The 16,617-nt window shown below is 38.8% G+C and overlaps 1 protein-coding gene across 1 annotated transcript; it reads left to right on the plus strand.

The window, feature by feature from the left end:
- The first annotated feature begins 7,555 nt into the window (after positions 1-7,555).
- On the plus strand, positions 7,556-14,274 carry LOC121737622. The gene is made up of 6 exons (XM_042129288.1): positions 7,556-7,753; positions 8,448-8,642; positions 10,335-10,611; positions 12,589-12,735; positions 13,033-13,134; positions 13,290-14,274. The coding sequence occupies exons 1-6, from the start codon at positions 7,556-7,558 to the stop codon at positions 13,454-13,456; spliced, it is 1,086 nt and encodes a 361-aa protein (XP_041985222.1). The 3' UTR covers positions 13,457-14,274.
- The last annotated feature ends 2,343 nt before the right edge of the window (positions 14,275-16,617 follow it).

Here is a 16,617-nt window from a genome sequence, read left to right on the forward strand (position 1 = left end):
TCCTTTTTCGGGACTCTTATGGATATATGGGGTTATCCATGCCACATTTCAGCAAAATCTGTTCAGCAGTTAAAGCGTGAAGAGGTAACAGTAAACAAACAGACACACTTTCGTACTTATAATATTATTAGTAAATTAGTAATATCAGTAATTAGTAAGTATATTAGTATGATAACATTATAAAATGCGAAAGTGAATATTGAAGGAATAAGTATTGTTCTGAAATATTGAACCAACGATAATTTTATTTAAATATTACGTTTTTTTTTTTTGTTATATCGTTTTTTAATTACAATATATTATTATACATAATGAAACAATGTTAATAAAAATAACTTGCACGTGATATTTTAGAAATATTTATGCGAGATTTAGATTTAAGTATGATTAATAATCGGCATGTTGATTTCGATACGTTTTCCAATTCTGTCTCAGAAACGAATAAAACGTTAATTCACGATTCCGAGATTGGAAATTTTTGGACCCTACAACACAACAGTACCTCGTACCGCCCGTATTTTCCTTTCACTTTTCAGAGCACTTTATAAGGTTTTAAGGTTAGCACGCAGATTATCAGAAAAGGTTGTTCAGGGAAGTAGCTACTACGTGTTCCTTGTAGAGAGTTCACTGTGAAAGTTGCTACCAACAAGTAACATTTTGCATCGAAGTATATCATGGTTCGGAAGGTGCTGAGGAAATTCCTAATTCTTTGTAGATCATACAAGTTCAGGAGTTTCGGTGTTGTTATAAAAACGGAAAGCATAATATGGTACTATGCAAATTACATTCATCATCCACTACCATAAACCATTATAGAACCATGTATCGTCCCGCTTTGACCCTATTATTATTGGAATTTTTCATAATCCTTTTCTATATATCACTTAAACCGCGGGTAACAACTAGTTTTGATATAATTAACAAATAATAATCGGCCAACTGCGAGTTGGACTCGCGCACGAAGGGTTCCGTACCATTATAGAGTAAAAAATATGTTTTATGTATGGGAGCCCACCTTAAATATTTATTTTATTTTTAGTATTTGTTGTTATAGCGGCAACAGAAATACACAATCTGTGTTTCATGAGATACAGCCTGGTGACAGACGGTCAGACAGACGGACAGACATCGAAATCTTAGTAATAGGGTGCCATGTTCACAAAAGTGGTGATCTGATGATGGGATCCTGGAGGAATCGAAGGGACTCCTTGAAATTTGTATGGAAACATATAGTGATTTTAATTTTTTCTGAAACATTCGAGATAAATGCTACCAAAAAGTAAGATTTCGCACCAGGTTATACCCTGGATCCGAAGGTACCCAACAGAACTTTTGAATCCTTATAGATACAGGTTCGGGGATTTCGGCGTTGTTTAAACAACTGAAAGCATAAGCCAACACATCAATTTAATTGATCATCATCATCATCAAAATCATAATTATGCTATGGGTCATCAGTCATCACATTATGACCCAATTATTGATGCTTTTCGTGATATTTTGCATCGGAGCAGATGTTTTTGATCATTATTTCGCTGTTTGTGGACCGATTTTCAAAATTCTTGTGTTGTTGTATAGGATATAATCTTGATTTTGTATAATAATTACGAAAGTGGTGAGCTGATGATGGGATCTATGAGCAATCGAGGGAAATCCTTGAAATTTATCAAAAGACTGGTTAAAATGTTGTTTCTAGTAACTTAAACATATGTTACGAATAAGAGTAAGTTCATACGAAGGTGTCTCTTGGTCCAAAGGCACTGAACAGAACTCCTGAACCTTTAAAGATAAAAGTTTTTAAATTACAGCATCGCTTAGATAACTGCAAACATTTACCACAATTTCGCTTACAGTAACATAATGTGAATAGTTAACATTCGTAGTGGTTATTTGCGCATAAAGCCTTATCTTGTAGATAACTAAAAAGAGTGAAATTATTATTTTTAACAAAAAATTAAAACCGACTTCCAAGGTAAAAACAATAATAATATGAACTAAAAAGTATTATATAACTTTTACTCTAAAATAGTGCCTTTTTCAGAATTCGTCTAAATCTCAACTATTTCTGTACATACTACAGTCTTCATTACTTTGAAGTGGGTACCAGTCCCAAATGCTTCAGATATTTTGACATTGACTTAACTCACGATAAAATTAGCTGGTACCGACTTCAAATAATGAAGACTGTAGTATGTACAGAAATAGTTGAGATTTAGACGAATTCTGAAAAAGGCACTAATATAGAGTAAGAGTTATTTAATACTTTTTGTTCATATTATTATTGTTTTTACCTTGGAAGTCGGTTTTAATTTTTTGTTAAAGATAATTAATCAAAAATTTTAGGCTTACTGAGTTTAAGAAACTAAAAACCTTAACAGCCTTGTTTTTTTTTTAACTCAAAGTATTCCCCTACGAAAAACATCAAAGTTGGTTCAGTGATCGAATCGTGAAAAGGAAATAGACAAACTGCACACTTCATTCGCATTATAAATACTCGTACAAGGATATAGAATATGGCTACAAGTTATTTTCAATAAACGTCCTAATTTATATGTAGAATGCCGTAATGTAGTATTAATTTGCGATAGTTTGTAATGTAATTACTCATGCACCGGGAGAAGTTGACCGCTGAAATCAACTCGCCCCCCCTCGCCCCTCTGACACGGTTCTAGATTAAGTTTAGTACACACTACTGTTACATAGGCGATCGGTACATGGCGCGCTATGTACCGTATAGTATACTCCCGATCAATACTGTCGTCCGTCTCGCTTCCACACTAGCCCCGTAGCCCCGTCTCCCTCCCGCCGCCCTGCCCGCACAGCCTTAATGGCACAAACAAAATGGAGGCTCTAGATACAGCGCAGCCTTATCGAATTAAAATACAAAGAGTCCATTTCCTTATACAGTGTGTAACAAAAATAAGTGATAATACTTTAGGGTGTGTACGTGTTCCTTGTAGAGAGTTCACTGTGAAAGTAGGAGCGCTGAAAGACCAAAATTTTTTTTCACTTTTGTATGGGCAAGGGCCCGAGCGTCACGAGTTTCCCCATACAAAAGTGAAAAAAAAATTTGGTCTGTCGGCGCTGCTACTTTCACAGTAAACTCTCTACAAGGAATACGTACACACCCTAAAGTATTATCACTTATTATTGTTACACCCTGTATAATTGCTGCTGAAATTTTTGAACATTTTGTTCAGCGCGTTAAACCAAAGCTGTCGTTTTAGATTATTTCGTAGTACTTTATATTAGTAAAAGTCTGTGTAGTATAGTAAGCGTAGCATCTTCTTTGTTAATAACTCAAATGGTCAAAAATAAAATTAATATGAGATGCTGTAAAAAATGTAAAAGACTCCTTTTATTTTAAGAACTTATCACAGTTCCTCTAATGAATTCGTTAATCAAATTACGTTTGCAAATTACAAATGATGATAAGCTTATTAGGCAAGTGGAGGAATCTCGTATTTTTTTTTATGAAATAAGGGGGCAAACGAGCAAACGGGTCACCTGATGGAAAGCAACTTCCGTCGCCCATGGACACTCGCAGCATCAGAAGAGCTGTAAGTGCGTTGCCGGCCTTTTAAGAAGGCATAGGTTTAATAGGAGAGGGTAGGGAAGGGAAGGGAATAGGGGAGGGTAGGGAAGGGAATGGGGTAGGGGATTGGGCCTCCGGTGAAGTCACTCACTCGGCGAAACACAGCGCAAGCGCTGTTTCACGCCGCTTTTCTGTGAGAACGTGGTATTTCTCCGGTCGAGCCGGCCCATTCGTGCCGAAGCATGGCTCTCCCACGTCTTCCAGTGCAGGACATTTTTGACAGTTGCTTCCCATTGCTTGACACCCTCAAAGTCTCCCTCAAAACTTTTAGAAAGTTTAAGGGTGTCTAGCAATGCGAAGCAACAGTCAAAAATGCCCGGCACTCGAAGACGAGATTCCTCCACTTACCGCGAAGAATATCAACTATGAAATTGAACGTTACTCAAAGGTCAGGTAGATCTTCAGAACTGGAAACCTCCTAAAGTAATCGCGACCGAAACTCCATAGTTGCTGGGCGTTTTTACCTCTGTAAAGGTCACAAACAGGCTTAGGCCAATTCAACCCCGCCAAGACACAAGTCTGCGCGTTCACCACTAAAAGTCACCAATGGTCGTATATATCCTCGTTTGAGGGCACATCTTTTACCATCTCCCATAGCATTGAAATACTTGTAACTTGGCGTTAACATATCGAGCGAAGTCTAATTCCGATATCACCTAAGGCCAAGTTAGCCTCGAAGAAACTTGGTGTTCTTAACAGAGCGAGACAGTACTTCAGTCCGGACCGACGCCCACAACTCTACAAGGCGCAGGTTCGGCCTCATATGGGATATTGTTCTCATCTCTGGGCAGGAGCGCCAAAATACCAACTGCTCCCTCGAGATCGTATCCAACGAAGGGCCGCTCGAATTGTTGACTGCCATAGTCTTTCAAACAGCTTGGACCCCTTGGAATTATGCCGAGATGTAGCTTCACTCTGCATCCTCTATCGGTTAATGTATCACGGGGAGTGCTCTCAGGAATTGTTCGGTATCATACCACCTGCAATTTTTCGCCATCGCCCTACGCGAAAAATATACCATCCTCATGACCTTGATGAGTGGCAGTCTTTCACCGTGCATTTTTCGCGTAACTTTTTGCCGCGCACTGTAAAACTCTGGAACGAACTGTCACCAGCAGTAAAGTAAAGCCACTATAATAATTATTTTTTTTTTTTTTTTTATTTATTTATTTATTTAGGTAACAAACAGTCTTTAACAAATATTTATAAACGTTTTAACTACAACTAGACCTAAAGTACCATAACATCAATACAAAATATTAACATTCAAAAAAAGTACAACTAATACAACTTTTTTATATAATAAAAGTACAACTTTACATATTATAAAGTATCCTATAACCTACACACAAATGCAATGATAATACATAAATAAATTTATTAATAAGTATTTTATGAACCAAATATTACCTCATTTAATTCTCTTTTGTATTGTCTTAAATTTTTTGAAAAAATATCGACAGAATTCAGATCATTATTGTAGCAGGAACATGATCGCCTGAAGAAGGTATTTCTCGCGTAGTTTGTATGATAGGGCGGGACATAAAACGTGTCCATACTACGTGAAGATGGTCGCGGAACTTTTAAATAAATTTTGCTTAAGAGATTAGAGGAATTAATGGAACTATGCAGAATTTTGAAAAGAAACACACTATCTAAATATTTACGCCTCAAGTCTAATTGTTGAATATTATGTCTAGCTGCACTCTCAAGATGGTCAGTAGACCGTGAGCCAGACCTAAAATCTAGTGTTTTCAAAAATTTAAACTGGACCCTTTCAATACGTTTGATGTTAAAAGCATAATCCGGATTCCAAACAACACTCGCGAACTCAAGAACACTTCGAACATAAGCATTATACAGCAGCTTAAACGTTTCTACGCGTTTAAAAGGTTGACCTATACGAATAATTGTTCCCAGTTGTTTGTAAGCTTTAGCTACAATCCCATCGATATGCTCATTAAAATTCAGCTTGGAATCCAGGGTCACTCCCAGATCGCGTATTGAAGACACCCGACCAAGGGCTCGACCACTAATCCTGTAGTTAAAAACGATTGGGTTTCTCTTCCGCGTAAAAGTTATAACATGACATTTGTCAGTATTTAAATATAATTGGTTAGCTTCACAATATGAGTCGAGACTATTCAGATCGTTTTGTAATTCAATACAGTCATTATTTGTCTTGATAATTTTATAGATTTTTGTGTCATCTGCGTAGAGAAGGTGATGAGAATTCCTGAAACATTTTCGAATATCATTTACGTACAGGATGAAAAGAAGAGGTCCCAGAATAGACCCCTGTGGAATGCCCGACCTGTTCACTAGAAACGTAGATTGAAATCCCTTTAGCGCGACTGCCTGACTACGATTGGATACATAAGACTCCACCCATCTCAGTAAATCGCCGTGAACACCGAGCTCCAAAAGTTTTTTGATGAGAACTGAATGATTTATTTTATCAAATGCCTTCGAGAAATCGGTGTACACGGCGTCTACTTGGTATCCTGCATCCATGGCGTTAAGTATGAAGTCTGTATAAGACACTAAATTAGTAGCAACCCCACGTGACTTACGAAAACCATGCTGTTCGTCAGATAGAGCATGATTTATTTGTGTACATAATGTGGAAGTAATTATCTTTTCCATAATTTTCCCAAAAACACAAAGTTTCGATATAGGTCTGTATTGTTTTATGTCGTGTTTATCACCACCTTTTGGGATAGGAGTCACTAAAGCCTTTTTCCAGATACCTGGAAAACACCCTTCCGAGATTGACTTACGATAGATTAAAGTAAGGGGTATTGAAAGTTCCCTATGCAGCTTGTTGATAAGTATGGGGTGTACTTTGTCATACCCAACTCCTTTATTTACATTTACTTGCTTAAAATATTTTGATACAGTAGGTTGAGAGAATTCAATAGTTGATAAATTAACCGGCGACGACTCATTTAAAACGTTCATACCTGAATGTGTGGTGTCGCTAGAAGCTACAAATACCGAATTAAAATAGTCGTTAAACATATCACAGATATGATCTGGATCAGTGGAAGTTTCCCCATTCAGATTCATGTAAGCGGGTACGGAGTTAGACCCTAACTTAGACTTAATAAACGACCAAAAGTATTTTGGTGATGAATTTATTTTGTCCTCAGAAAATTTTATAAAGTTATTATAACATTCTTTTTGAAGTTTTTTCTCTTTCGAGCGTAATTCTCTGAATAATTCGTAATCATAGGCATTGCTATACTTTTTCCATCTACTGTGAATTTTCGATTTTTGTCTAATTAGTTTTATAAGGGACCTAGAATACCAGGGGGGAAAATTCGTACTCGACTTGACAATTTTTTTTGGAATAAATTGATCCATTAAGTCATAAAAAATGTTGTAGAAGTAAGTAACTGACTCCTCCGTATTAAGATAGGAAAGTTCCGACACCCAATCGATAGCTAAGATGCCTTCGCTCATCTGCTTAAAATCTGTAGCATGGTAAATAAATTTAATCCGGTTATTCTCCTTCAAGTATGTAGTAGCAGCTAAGGTGAAATTTACACAAATCGATTTGTGGTGGGGGTCTTCAGCAGTGAGAGGGTCCGCACAACTCATCACCGAACAGTCACCAGTACTGAGCACCAGGTCCAAAATACGGCCATTGCAGTTAGTACAGGCATTGTACTGAGAAAGATCGGTTAATCGCATAAAATCTGCTAGCGAAGTGGCTTTAGAGTCATTGTTCGTATTTAAACTTAACATCGAGTCGCCGTCGTGATACCAAGTCGCGTGCGAGATATTAAAATCGCCGAGTATTAAGAAGTAATCATTAGAATTATTTAATATAATATCTGACGTGCTATCATAAAATTTTTGAAGAGTTTCGGCATGATTACTTCCGTGCGGAAAGTAACAACTCGCAACGTGAAGTATTATTCGATTCGATGCCCGCCGCGGAGCACGAGGCATAGTATGCGCGCGCGCCGCGGCCGGGAGCTCCACGCTGAGCCACACGACCTCCGCGCCGCTCTCAGTGCACCAGTCGTCGCGGGCTCGCGCACACACGCCGCGCCGCACCGCTATCAGTACTCCGCCGCCCCGGGAGCCCCGCCCGTCGCCTATAGCTCGATCCCTCCGATACACATCATATTTGTTGTAGAAATATTCACAGTCATTAAAGTCGGGCGTGAGCCAAGTCTCTGTTAAAACTATTAAATCGTAGTCGTTCTGCAATACGTTAGACAAAAAGGCATGGGACTTAGTGCGCAAACCTCTAGTGTTCTGGTAGTAAATAAATAAAGAATTAAGCTCCATCTTTTTTAGTAGTAAAAGTCAAATGAAAAAGCGTAGTATTGAAACTCCCAAGACAAGAAATACCTTCCTCGATACATTTAAAAGAACTTTTAAAATTAATATTAAGAATATTTTTTTTAACTTGCCTAAACATCAATAATACCTTGATTATGTGAAATCGATAATGAGTAGCTACGTATGATGTAGTACTATTATAAAGTATACATGCTATATTATAATATCTTATAAATGAGTAGGCCGGATAGTACACATGAGGTATATTATTTAAAAACGTCTGAAAGGTAACATGATCATACAGTTCCAAGGTAAATTTTAAATATGTGAACTTATATTTTAATACAGTAATGAGAATATAATATTTTAGTAGGTCATGTTTAAATACAAATATAAAATAAAAGCAAAGATGTAACAGTAATGAACATAGGAGTCATTTAATTTTAACCAAATCTGATTCGCTAGAGATACGTATAATTTTAGATTTATCATTCATTCGCACTAGTATCTTACAGTCTCTCACCCACAAATAGGCATACTGTTTTTCGACTTTTAGCTCCCGGGCACGTTTCAGGAGAAGTTTATTAGTAGGTGTAAGATGATCAGAGATGTAGACGGTGGAGGCCGGCCCATGCAGGCCCAGGTCGGCGGTGGAGATGGTGCGGCGGGCGCGCGCCGCCGCCAGCAGCTGGTCCTTACGGCGCCGTTGTGTGAACCGCACGATGATAGCAGGATGCCTCGGGGCTTGTTTGTCGGTAGTATAAAATAAAGAAAACTATTGATAAATTCACTTTAAATTACAAAATAAGTTGAAGGCTTGGCTTGAATGTGATCTGAAAACTTTTTACGATAAATATATTGCATGGCTATGCAATATTTTGTTTGGCTCCTTTTTACATTTTATGTTTTGGTGGGATTTCATTTCTTTTTTTAAGGTTTCTTTTCTTTTCAGTCGTCAGGCCACGTTAAAACTTTTCTGTACTTAGCTTAGCACCCATTCTCTATCTCTAGGTATATATTGTAGGTCGTAAAATTAATTGTTAATAACAGGTACCTAGGTACTTCTACAAAGTACAAATTCTATGACGATAGGCCAACAACTTTTGAACTTTCAGGAGGTTATTCGTGCACCGATGTTACTTTCGATTGAGTATTACGATCTATCCCGGATTTTTTTAAACCATAATAATTATACTCCGCAAACAAGCGATACCGCGATATAAAGGGAGTGCTACACCATCTATCGAGCGAGTATGGAGTGTACATCGTAATTCGCAGTTCTGATTTCATTTATATTTTAATCGAATTTAATTATCACAGTTTGATTGTTAACTTTGTTAACACTATTTTTTCTTTTGTACGTAAAATAATTATTATGAAGTCAAAAATCATTTTTAATGTTCTTGCAAAGCCACAAACATAAAAATCTTTTCTTTTATTTAATAAAGTTATATTATACTTTTCAGTTTTTAGGTTTCCTTGCCCAAAGGATGAAAACGGGAGCCTATTCCTAATGAGTCTATACTTCACTGTCTGTCTGTCGTCCGTCCGTGTGTCACGAGGCTAGATCTCGAGAACCGCAATAGCTAGATATTTTCATTTTTTACAAATTATGTACTTTTGTTGTCGCATTAAAAGCTAATAGTCCAACTAAAATAAAATAAATGATTAATCTGGGGTCTCATACAACAAACACGTTTTTTTACCCTTTTTTGCTCTACATCCATAATGGTAAAAGTAAGGTTGTTTCAGAAAATACTTAATTGTATTGCAACTTTAATAATAAGTAATAAAAAGTACATAAACTTGGGATTTAAGGGGCTCCCATACAAATTTACGGTACGGAACCCTATGTACGCCAGTCCGACTCGCACTTGGCCAGTTTCATAATTTTTTCCTTTCATTGTGGATAACCACCTACCTTGTTGCCAAATTTCAAGGTTCTAAGTCTGCTTAAAGAAGCACCTTAGAATTTTGATGATCTGTCAGTCAGTGAGTGACAAAATGTAGTAACTTTGATCATCCGTAACTATTAAACTATTTATCGAAATGTTATGTAATTTGGAGGTTAAGCTAGTTTTAATACCTGCTCCTAGTGACCGAAATTCTAAATCCCTAGCTTTGTTAACATCGAAGATAAAGGGGGTGTGAAAAAGCCGCGAACCGCTTCGAGAAAAGTATGCTACGGCCGTGCCTTTGCTAAAAAGCTTGGCTGGAGCACTGCCGTGCTCCCAGATAAAGTTGTGATAAATTAATCGCAAGAATATCATCATGTCCGTAGTATGGTATATTAAATGAAGATTTTGTGAACAAAAAATCAAAAGTAGAGTGCACAAGCTAAGGGACTGTCATCAGTTTTTGTTGACAAAGTTATCAAAAGAGAAACGAGCTTTTAAACAGTACCTAACACGGACGTGTCGGTCGTGTCGTTCCTTTGTTTCAGACGATGCTGATACTAGTAGTGGGCGTGGCGTGGCTGGCGGCTACGGCGGGGGCGGCGGCGGCGGAGGGGGCGGAGGGCGGCGACGGGACGGCCGCGGCGGGTGGTGGGGGCGAGGCGCGGGCGGCGGGCACCCCCGAGGTGGTGCTGCAGCTGAAGTACGACGGGGGGGAGCTGGACCGCATCCTGCTGACGCAGTATCGTGCCCCGCCCCCCGCCGCCGCCGCGACGCCCGCACTCGCCGCGCGCGCCTCCGTCTGCGCGGACCTGTGCTTTGCAGGTCACCCGCTGTCTGTGTTGTGTTGTGTGTGATTGTTACAACATGTGAGGTAAATATTTGTTTGTTGTGTGAATATTTTTGTTCGACTCTATGTAGAGAGCTACTCAAACACAGTAGATACTGCAGGTGATATCTCGACTCCTGGGTATGTTTTTAAAGGTTTATTTACAAAATAATATGCTCGTAACTGCTACTTTTCAATTAAAAACATGAATCATCTTACATAATATAATCTTTGTCTTTGTTAAACAGCGGCCGATTAATATACCTACTAATTAATTGAACGCGCTAATATCAGGAGCTACTGGTAGGCTCAAAGTCGGCATCAAAGTAGATAGGCTATTTTTTATCACTATAAGACTAATAGGACCGAAGAAACAGAGGAAAATATGGAAAAAAAGGAAAAACTATTTGAAAGTAGTGAGTGAGTACGTGAGGGCCACGCGAAGGCCGCGTGAACGGACATAGACTCTATTTTGTAGAAAAATGTAAGGTTTTCGTGAAATTCCGAATTTACGCGGGCGAAGCCACGTGGAACGTCTAGTTTAAATAATTTTATTATGAATAAAATGACTTTGCCCCGCAGTGGGACTCCACACTCCGCGGCGCCAGAAAAAGTGCTCAAAAATCGTTATTCTCAGCTGTATTCGTTCCCTCTACTGCTGCCAGTCGGCACGCAGATTTAACAATAATTGTGCATCTGAGTGGATTTCAACAGCTTGCATTTTTTATATAATTTTGTTGGAAATTTTTGTTTCCACCAAAATTAGATGTTTACGGGAAACTGGTACGACAACCACCACCTAGATGAGTTAGCTTGTGACAGAATGAAGTGAATGGCCTATTTTTTATGCTTTAAGAATCAATGGTATTTTGTAAAATTAATATTTTACACACCCTCTTGCCCACCAAAATTTACCCACCAAAATTGAAATTTGCGAGAAATTTAGGTATAATCTTTAAAAAAAATTACGTGCACTAAAGTTATAACACATTAACTTTACTCTAAACAAACTAAAATAACAACATGATATTATTGCCACTAGTTGCTATAGGATAATTTAAGTACACCAAAATTGCATAAAATTGGGGGTTTTGTGATAAAACGGTTTTCTTTCATTTCTGGCTGGAAACTGGTACGACCTAGCCCACAGCCACCTCCTAAACGGGTTAGCGTGTGGCTGAATCTGTTATATACTAAAACACTTTCCGTCTGCCGTCTGTGTATACTTACACGATTTCATACTTGAAATCCTCCAAATGTAGTTTTATAATAATTTGTTTCTCTTGTGCTCATTGCCAAGCCACTATAATAATTATAAAATAAAGAAATCTATTGATATATTTACTGAATGTTGATTTTAATTACAAAATAAGTTGAAGGCTTGGCTTGAATGTGATCTGAAAACTTTTTACGACATAAGTATTAAAGCTATGCAATATTTTGCTTGGCTCGTTTTACATTTTTGAAATGTTTTTGGTGTGATTATCATTATCAAGAGTCAATTATATTAAACGACTACATAAAGAGAAAAATCCAATCCAGTATCAAGTTTTTTATAGATCGGTCTAGATATTGAGTAAAATAGGTCGACGACAAGCCACCAAAATTGGAAATCGCCTATTTATGTTTATTATCTTGGAAAATAATTATTATTTAAAAAAAATAACGACAGGGCCAAATTGTCAGCATTATGTTTTACTTTTAAAATAAAAAATGAAAACCTTATCTTGAAAATATAGGATAGTTTTCAGCCTTGCCGCGCAAAAAAGCGGTTTGAGAAATCCAGTCATCAGATAAGTCATGCAAGACGCCTAGCTTAAAGATGCACAATAATTCTAACATTTTGAATCTCGCCGCTCGAACAAATTCGTATCCTCGATTAGCAATCGAGCCTCGAGGACACTCTCTGTTGCCCTACTAGATCTCACTACAGCTGTTAGAGCACGCTCATTGTCCACTCCCGCATCCCGCAGGTCTGGGCGGTCGGTCATGCGGGCGGTCGTGCCCCAAGCTGCTGCCGGTGGGGCTGAAGATGGCGCTGGAGGCGGAGAACGCCACCGCCGCGCCGCTCGGCGCGCCGCGCACCGCCGTCTGCCCTGTGCTCTGTGCTAACAACCTCGGTGGGTTACTGCACTAACTTATTTTTTTAGCCTCTATACGAGCCGCTACGATAATTTAACCTAATCCATTGATGAATATTCGAGATGTTCCTACTCCTGTAACCGCCAGTCTGGCTTTCCTAATGTGATCCATCTTCGTTCCGCATTGTTATATCATAATTTTACGGCTGGCGAGATATCATATTGTTTCTAGAGATTCCCTATAATATAATATCCCTCAGCCCAAAATCTTTGGACGAGTTCCTCTGTATAGATACAGAATACGTGGAAAAATAAATAATAGTGTATCTAATGCAGGTGAGCCGCTGTGCAACTGCGGCGAGTCGGCGGCGACGGCGGGAGTGGACTGGACCGCCGTCTGCGCCGTGTTCTGCGACACCGACCACTACGAACTCGGCGGTGAGAACCACCCTTTTAAATTATACAGAGGCTGCCCTTTCGACTGACAGAGACTGACTGTGGCGTGAGCTCGTCGCCACGAGTAGCGGAGGTGGAGCATAACGTCACCGTCGTAGTCAGTTTTCCTGCATAAATACTTACGTACCTATCGGCAGGTTGCGGGTCGTGCGAGGAGAGCAGCACGGCGCGCAGCGTGCAGGTGCAGATGCTGCAGGCGCGGCTGCTGAGCACGGCGGAGGGCTGGCAGTCCTGGTGCAACGTGCAGTGCCGCCAGGGCCAGGGAGGCGCCGCCTGCAACTGCGACCGCGCGCCCTTCCAGTAGACGTCGCCGAGCTCGCGACGTCCTGGCCTCGCCGGGCGGTATACCGGCTATATATTCTAGAGGCTGCGCTGTCGCTTGCAATGTGCTATTCCGGCGTTAGCATTACTATAATATTTTTATAATACGTAAAGTTACATTTTGTTTAAATTGTTTAGTACAATTAGTAATATTTATTGGATATACTTATTAACAATTGGATGTTACGACTCTACAATGTCATTTAGCACCCTTACTAATAACAGTATTTAGAGAGCTGCAACTACACATTGTCCGCAGTCTTTGTCTGATACAGGATAGAAGATGATTTTTAGTTATTAGCTTTGTGTACATTTTATTAGTAAAGACTAAGGGGGTAGGCGCAAACTTTTTCCGCGTATAACGTGGTAGAGATCGACGAAGTTTTTCTCGTTTGTTTTCTTTTATTTGTATTGTTATCTTAAATTGATTTCAAGTTATCGGTGTAACTATTTGTAGTATTAAAATGACGTAGCCGAGTGTGAGTTTTATCTTCAATATATATTTTTAATATCTTATTAGATATTCGATAAATATTTTACAAAATCATTTTAAAGAATAAAAATCACGCTCGGTCGGTACTAGAGAATATTAATTACTTTAAGAGTTGCTGACATCATAAAGGTCACAGTAATATATTATTATCTAGCGGTAGGAGAATAATATAATAAAAATAACATAATTAGTAAAATGTACATAAGAAACGGAAGCTCTGTGCAAACGACAATACGAGGAGTAGCGGTATCGGTAAGACGTAGAGGTAGACTTTTTATTTTATATTTAATTAAATTGTTTTAATTTGGTTTTGTTTATTTTTATTTTCGTTGAACCTACCAGTCAATTATAGTCGCCGGCCGCGCCGAGCTCCGCTCCCCGCGCGCCGCCCGCACCGTCCGCGCCGACGTGCTGCTTTTGAGACGATAGTTGACACCTTCTACATCCTTTAAGTGTGTAATCATAATCAACCACATTTTAACAACGATTTCGAGGGCAGCACAGGGCGGCACGGGGCGGCCCGGGGCGAGGGCGGGCGGCGCGGCGCCCGGACGGCGACGTCGTTAATTTGACTCCCTAAATTTTTCAATTTAAAATAAAGTTCGCGTCAGTAGAGGACCTAGATGAAATAGATTGTTACAACGAACGTTTTGTCTGTAAATATGTACATATTACGTAGCGGCCTGCATATACAGCGATGGCTCTACATCTATAACAGAATGCGATGTGCACGAATTACTTCAATTGCTTTTAAGAATTCGTTTTCTTTTTCTTAGCTTGCTAACGAATGACTAACTATACAAAAAATTACACAACTTAATTACAACATTCTGAAATATACGGTACTTGTACTATTGTAAAATAATTGTAGCAGAAATTAGATTAAGTCAGTTCGATCAACAGATAGTCTTGTTCTGACTTAAATCAAAAAAGTATAAAGTATTCTAAACTCACATTACACTCTCTGGTCCCACGAGGAGCGGACAAACACCAAGGCTTATCACTAGCTATTCTAATTTCAAATAAAACGCAACACTGAGCATTACTCGCTTTAAACTAAACTCAAATGAAATCATCAGTAGGAGAGATTAGTACACCTCGCGCTTTTAATTAAGCTGATTCCCGGCATCGTCTGTTAATTGGTTGACGAGTGACCGAAGTCCAAATCTATGAGTCTTCCGAAATTCCATAAAGGGCTTTTAAATAACGCGTAGCGGTCTGGTATCCCTACCGTACATTTTGTTGACGGCGCCAACGGTCAGCGAGCGCTAGGCGCGACACAATCAGCCTAAAATATAGCTCACACCTCTCCCAGCACTATCAATTGTAACTACTAAATTACTCAACAAACGACAATCAATCCTAATATGATTTTGTTGAATTTGTGAGCTCAGCTCAGCTTTAAGATGCAAGACGTGTAAGATATTAATAAAACTATTTCTATTTCCTTTGGCAACTAGATGATTGAAGACCTCTTACGAAATCCTTTGACATTATAATATCGGAGATGTTCTTCAATCTCATGTCGGGTTGATTGATGACATCATCAGATGATTGTGACCATATTGTGACACGTCGCTTTTTAAAGGATTTTTTGTAGACTCAAGAGTGTGTAGGTATCTATTAGAATAATCTTATTTTTTTAAGAGTAATATAATATAAATTAATTATTACTATTTCAAATAAAGACGTGTATATTTCTTAATAACATATATCGGTGTATAGTGTAGCAATAATAACAATGTATTGTAATCTCACGATTTACATTTTAGCTGTAAAATAAAACTTAAATTTTTGTTTGACTAAAATCTGTTTTTCTGATACGTTTATAATACTAATAATAATAATTGGATAAGTTTGCTAACTTAAAAATCTGCAACTGTTTGTGAACGATAGTCACCGTCGCGACGGAAACACAGCCAGCGAGGTAAACAATCTACTCTCGCAAGGTGAACAGCGGGAATTCACTCTGAACCGAAGCTGTACTTTAACGATACTGTCAAATATGTAGCAACAATAACTAAGGTCGCCACAGGCCACAGCTAGCGACTAGAACCAGTAACCACGACCAGAGACAATCAAGGGCGCCGGCAGGGGGGTGCCAGGTGGTGCACTTGCACCCCTTGGGATTCTCGGGATCAACAGGAATTATTGAAATAAAAACCCGTCAATTGATAATCATTTTAAATTAACTTTGTAAAAGATTAGGTAGTTATAAGTAGTCAACTATACGCCAGTGTACTATGCGTCCATGCCGTACAAAGATAGTTCGTAATGTTTCGGCACTAAATGTATTCTGTTGACGTAAATAGACAGTCACTGTTGTTAGTAAACAGAAAAGAAAGAAAACAAAAATCTGCATCCCTTGGAAATTATTTCTGCCGGCGCCCATGGAGACAATAGAACTGCAGTCGCCTCGCAGATATCTCTCGTAGGTTTACGAGACGACGCCGACGGCCGACGGCACGGGGCACCTAACGTTCCTGCCTTCTTTTGTCCTCTTCTGTTTTAATAAAATCTATCTATGTTAAATGATCGATATTTCATTGCCGGATAATTGATGTACTAATATTATAAGCCGTAAGTGTAGCGATACTCGTAGGTAAGTTATTGTTAATATGTTGTGTAGGTAAGTAAAGTATAGTTTAGTT

The sequence above is a fragment of the Aricia agestis genome, chromosome 2 (genome assembly GCF_905147365.1).
Source record: "Aricia agestis chromosome 2, ilAriAges1.1, whole genome shotgun sequence".
Taxonomy (NCBI): Eukaryota; Metazoa; Arthropoda; class Insecta; order Lepidoptera; family Lycaenidae; genus Aricia; species Aricia agestis.

Bases quoted from the DNA above. Each gene is read 5' to 3' on its own strand.
- LOC121737622 (XM_042129288.1), top strand. From the start codon at position 7,556: ATGCGCGCGCGCCGCGGCCGGGAGCTCCACGCTGAGCCACACGACCTC. The intron at 8,643-10,334 runs GTCGGTAGTATA...CCTTTGTTTCAG, and splicing joins GGATGCCTCGGGGCTTGTTT to ACGATGCTGATACTAGTAGT. The intron at 10,612-12,588 runs GTCACCCGCTGT...CGCATCCCGCAG, and splicing joins CGCGGACCTGTGCTTTGCAG to GTCTGGGCGGTCGGTCATGC.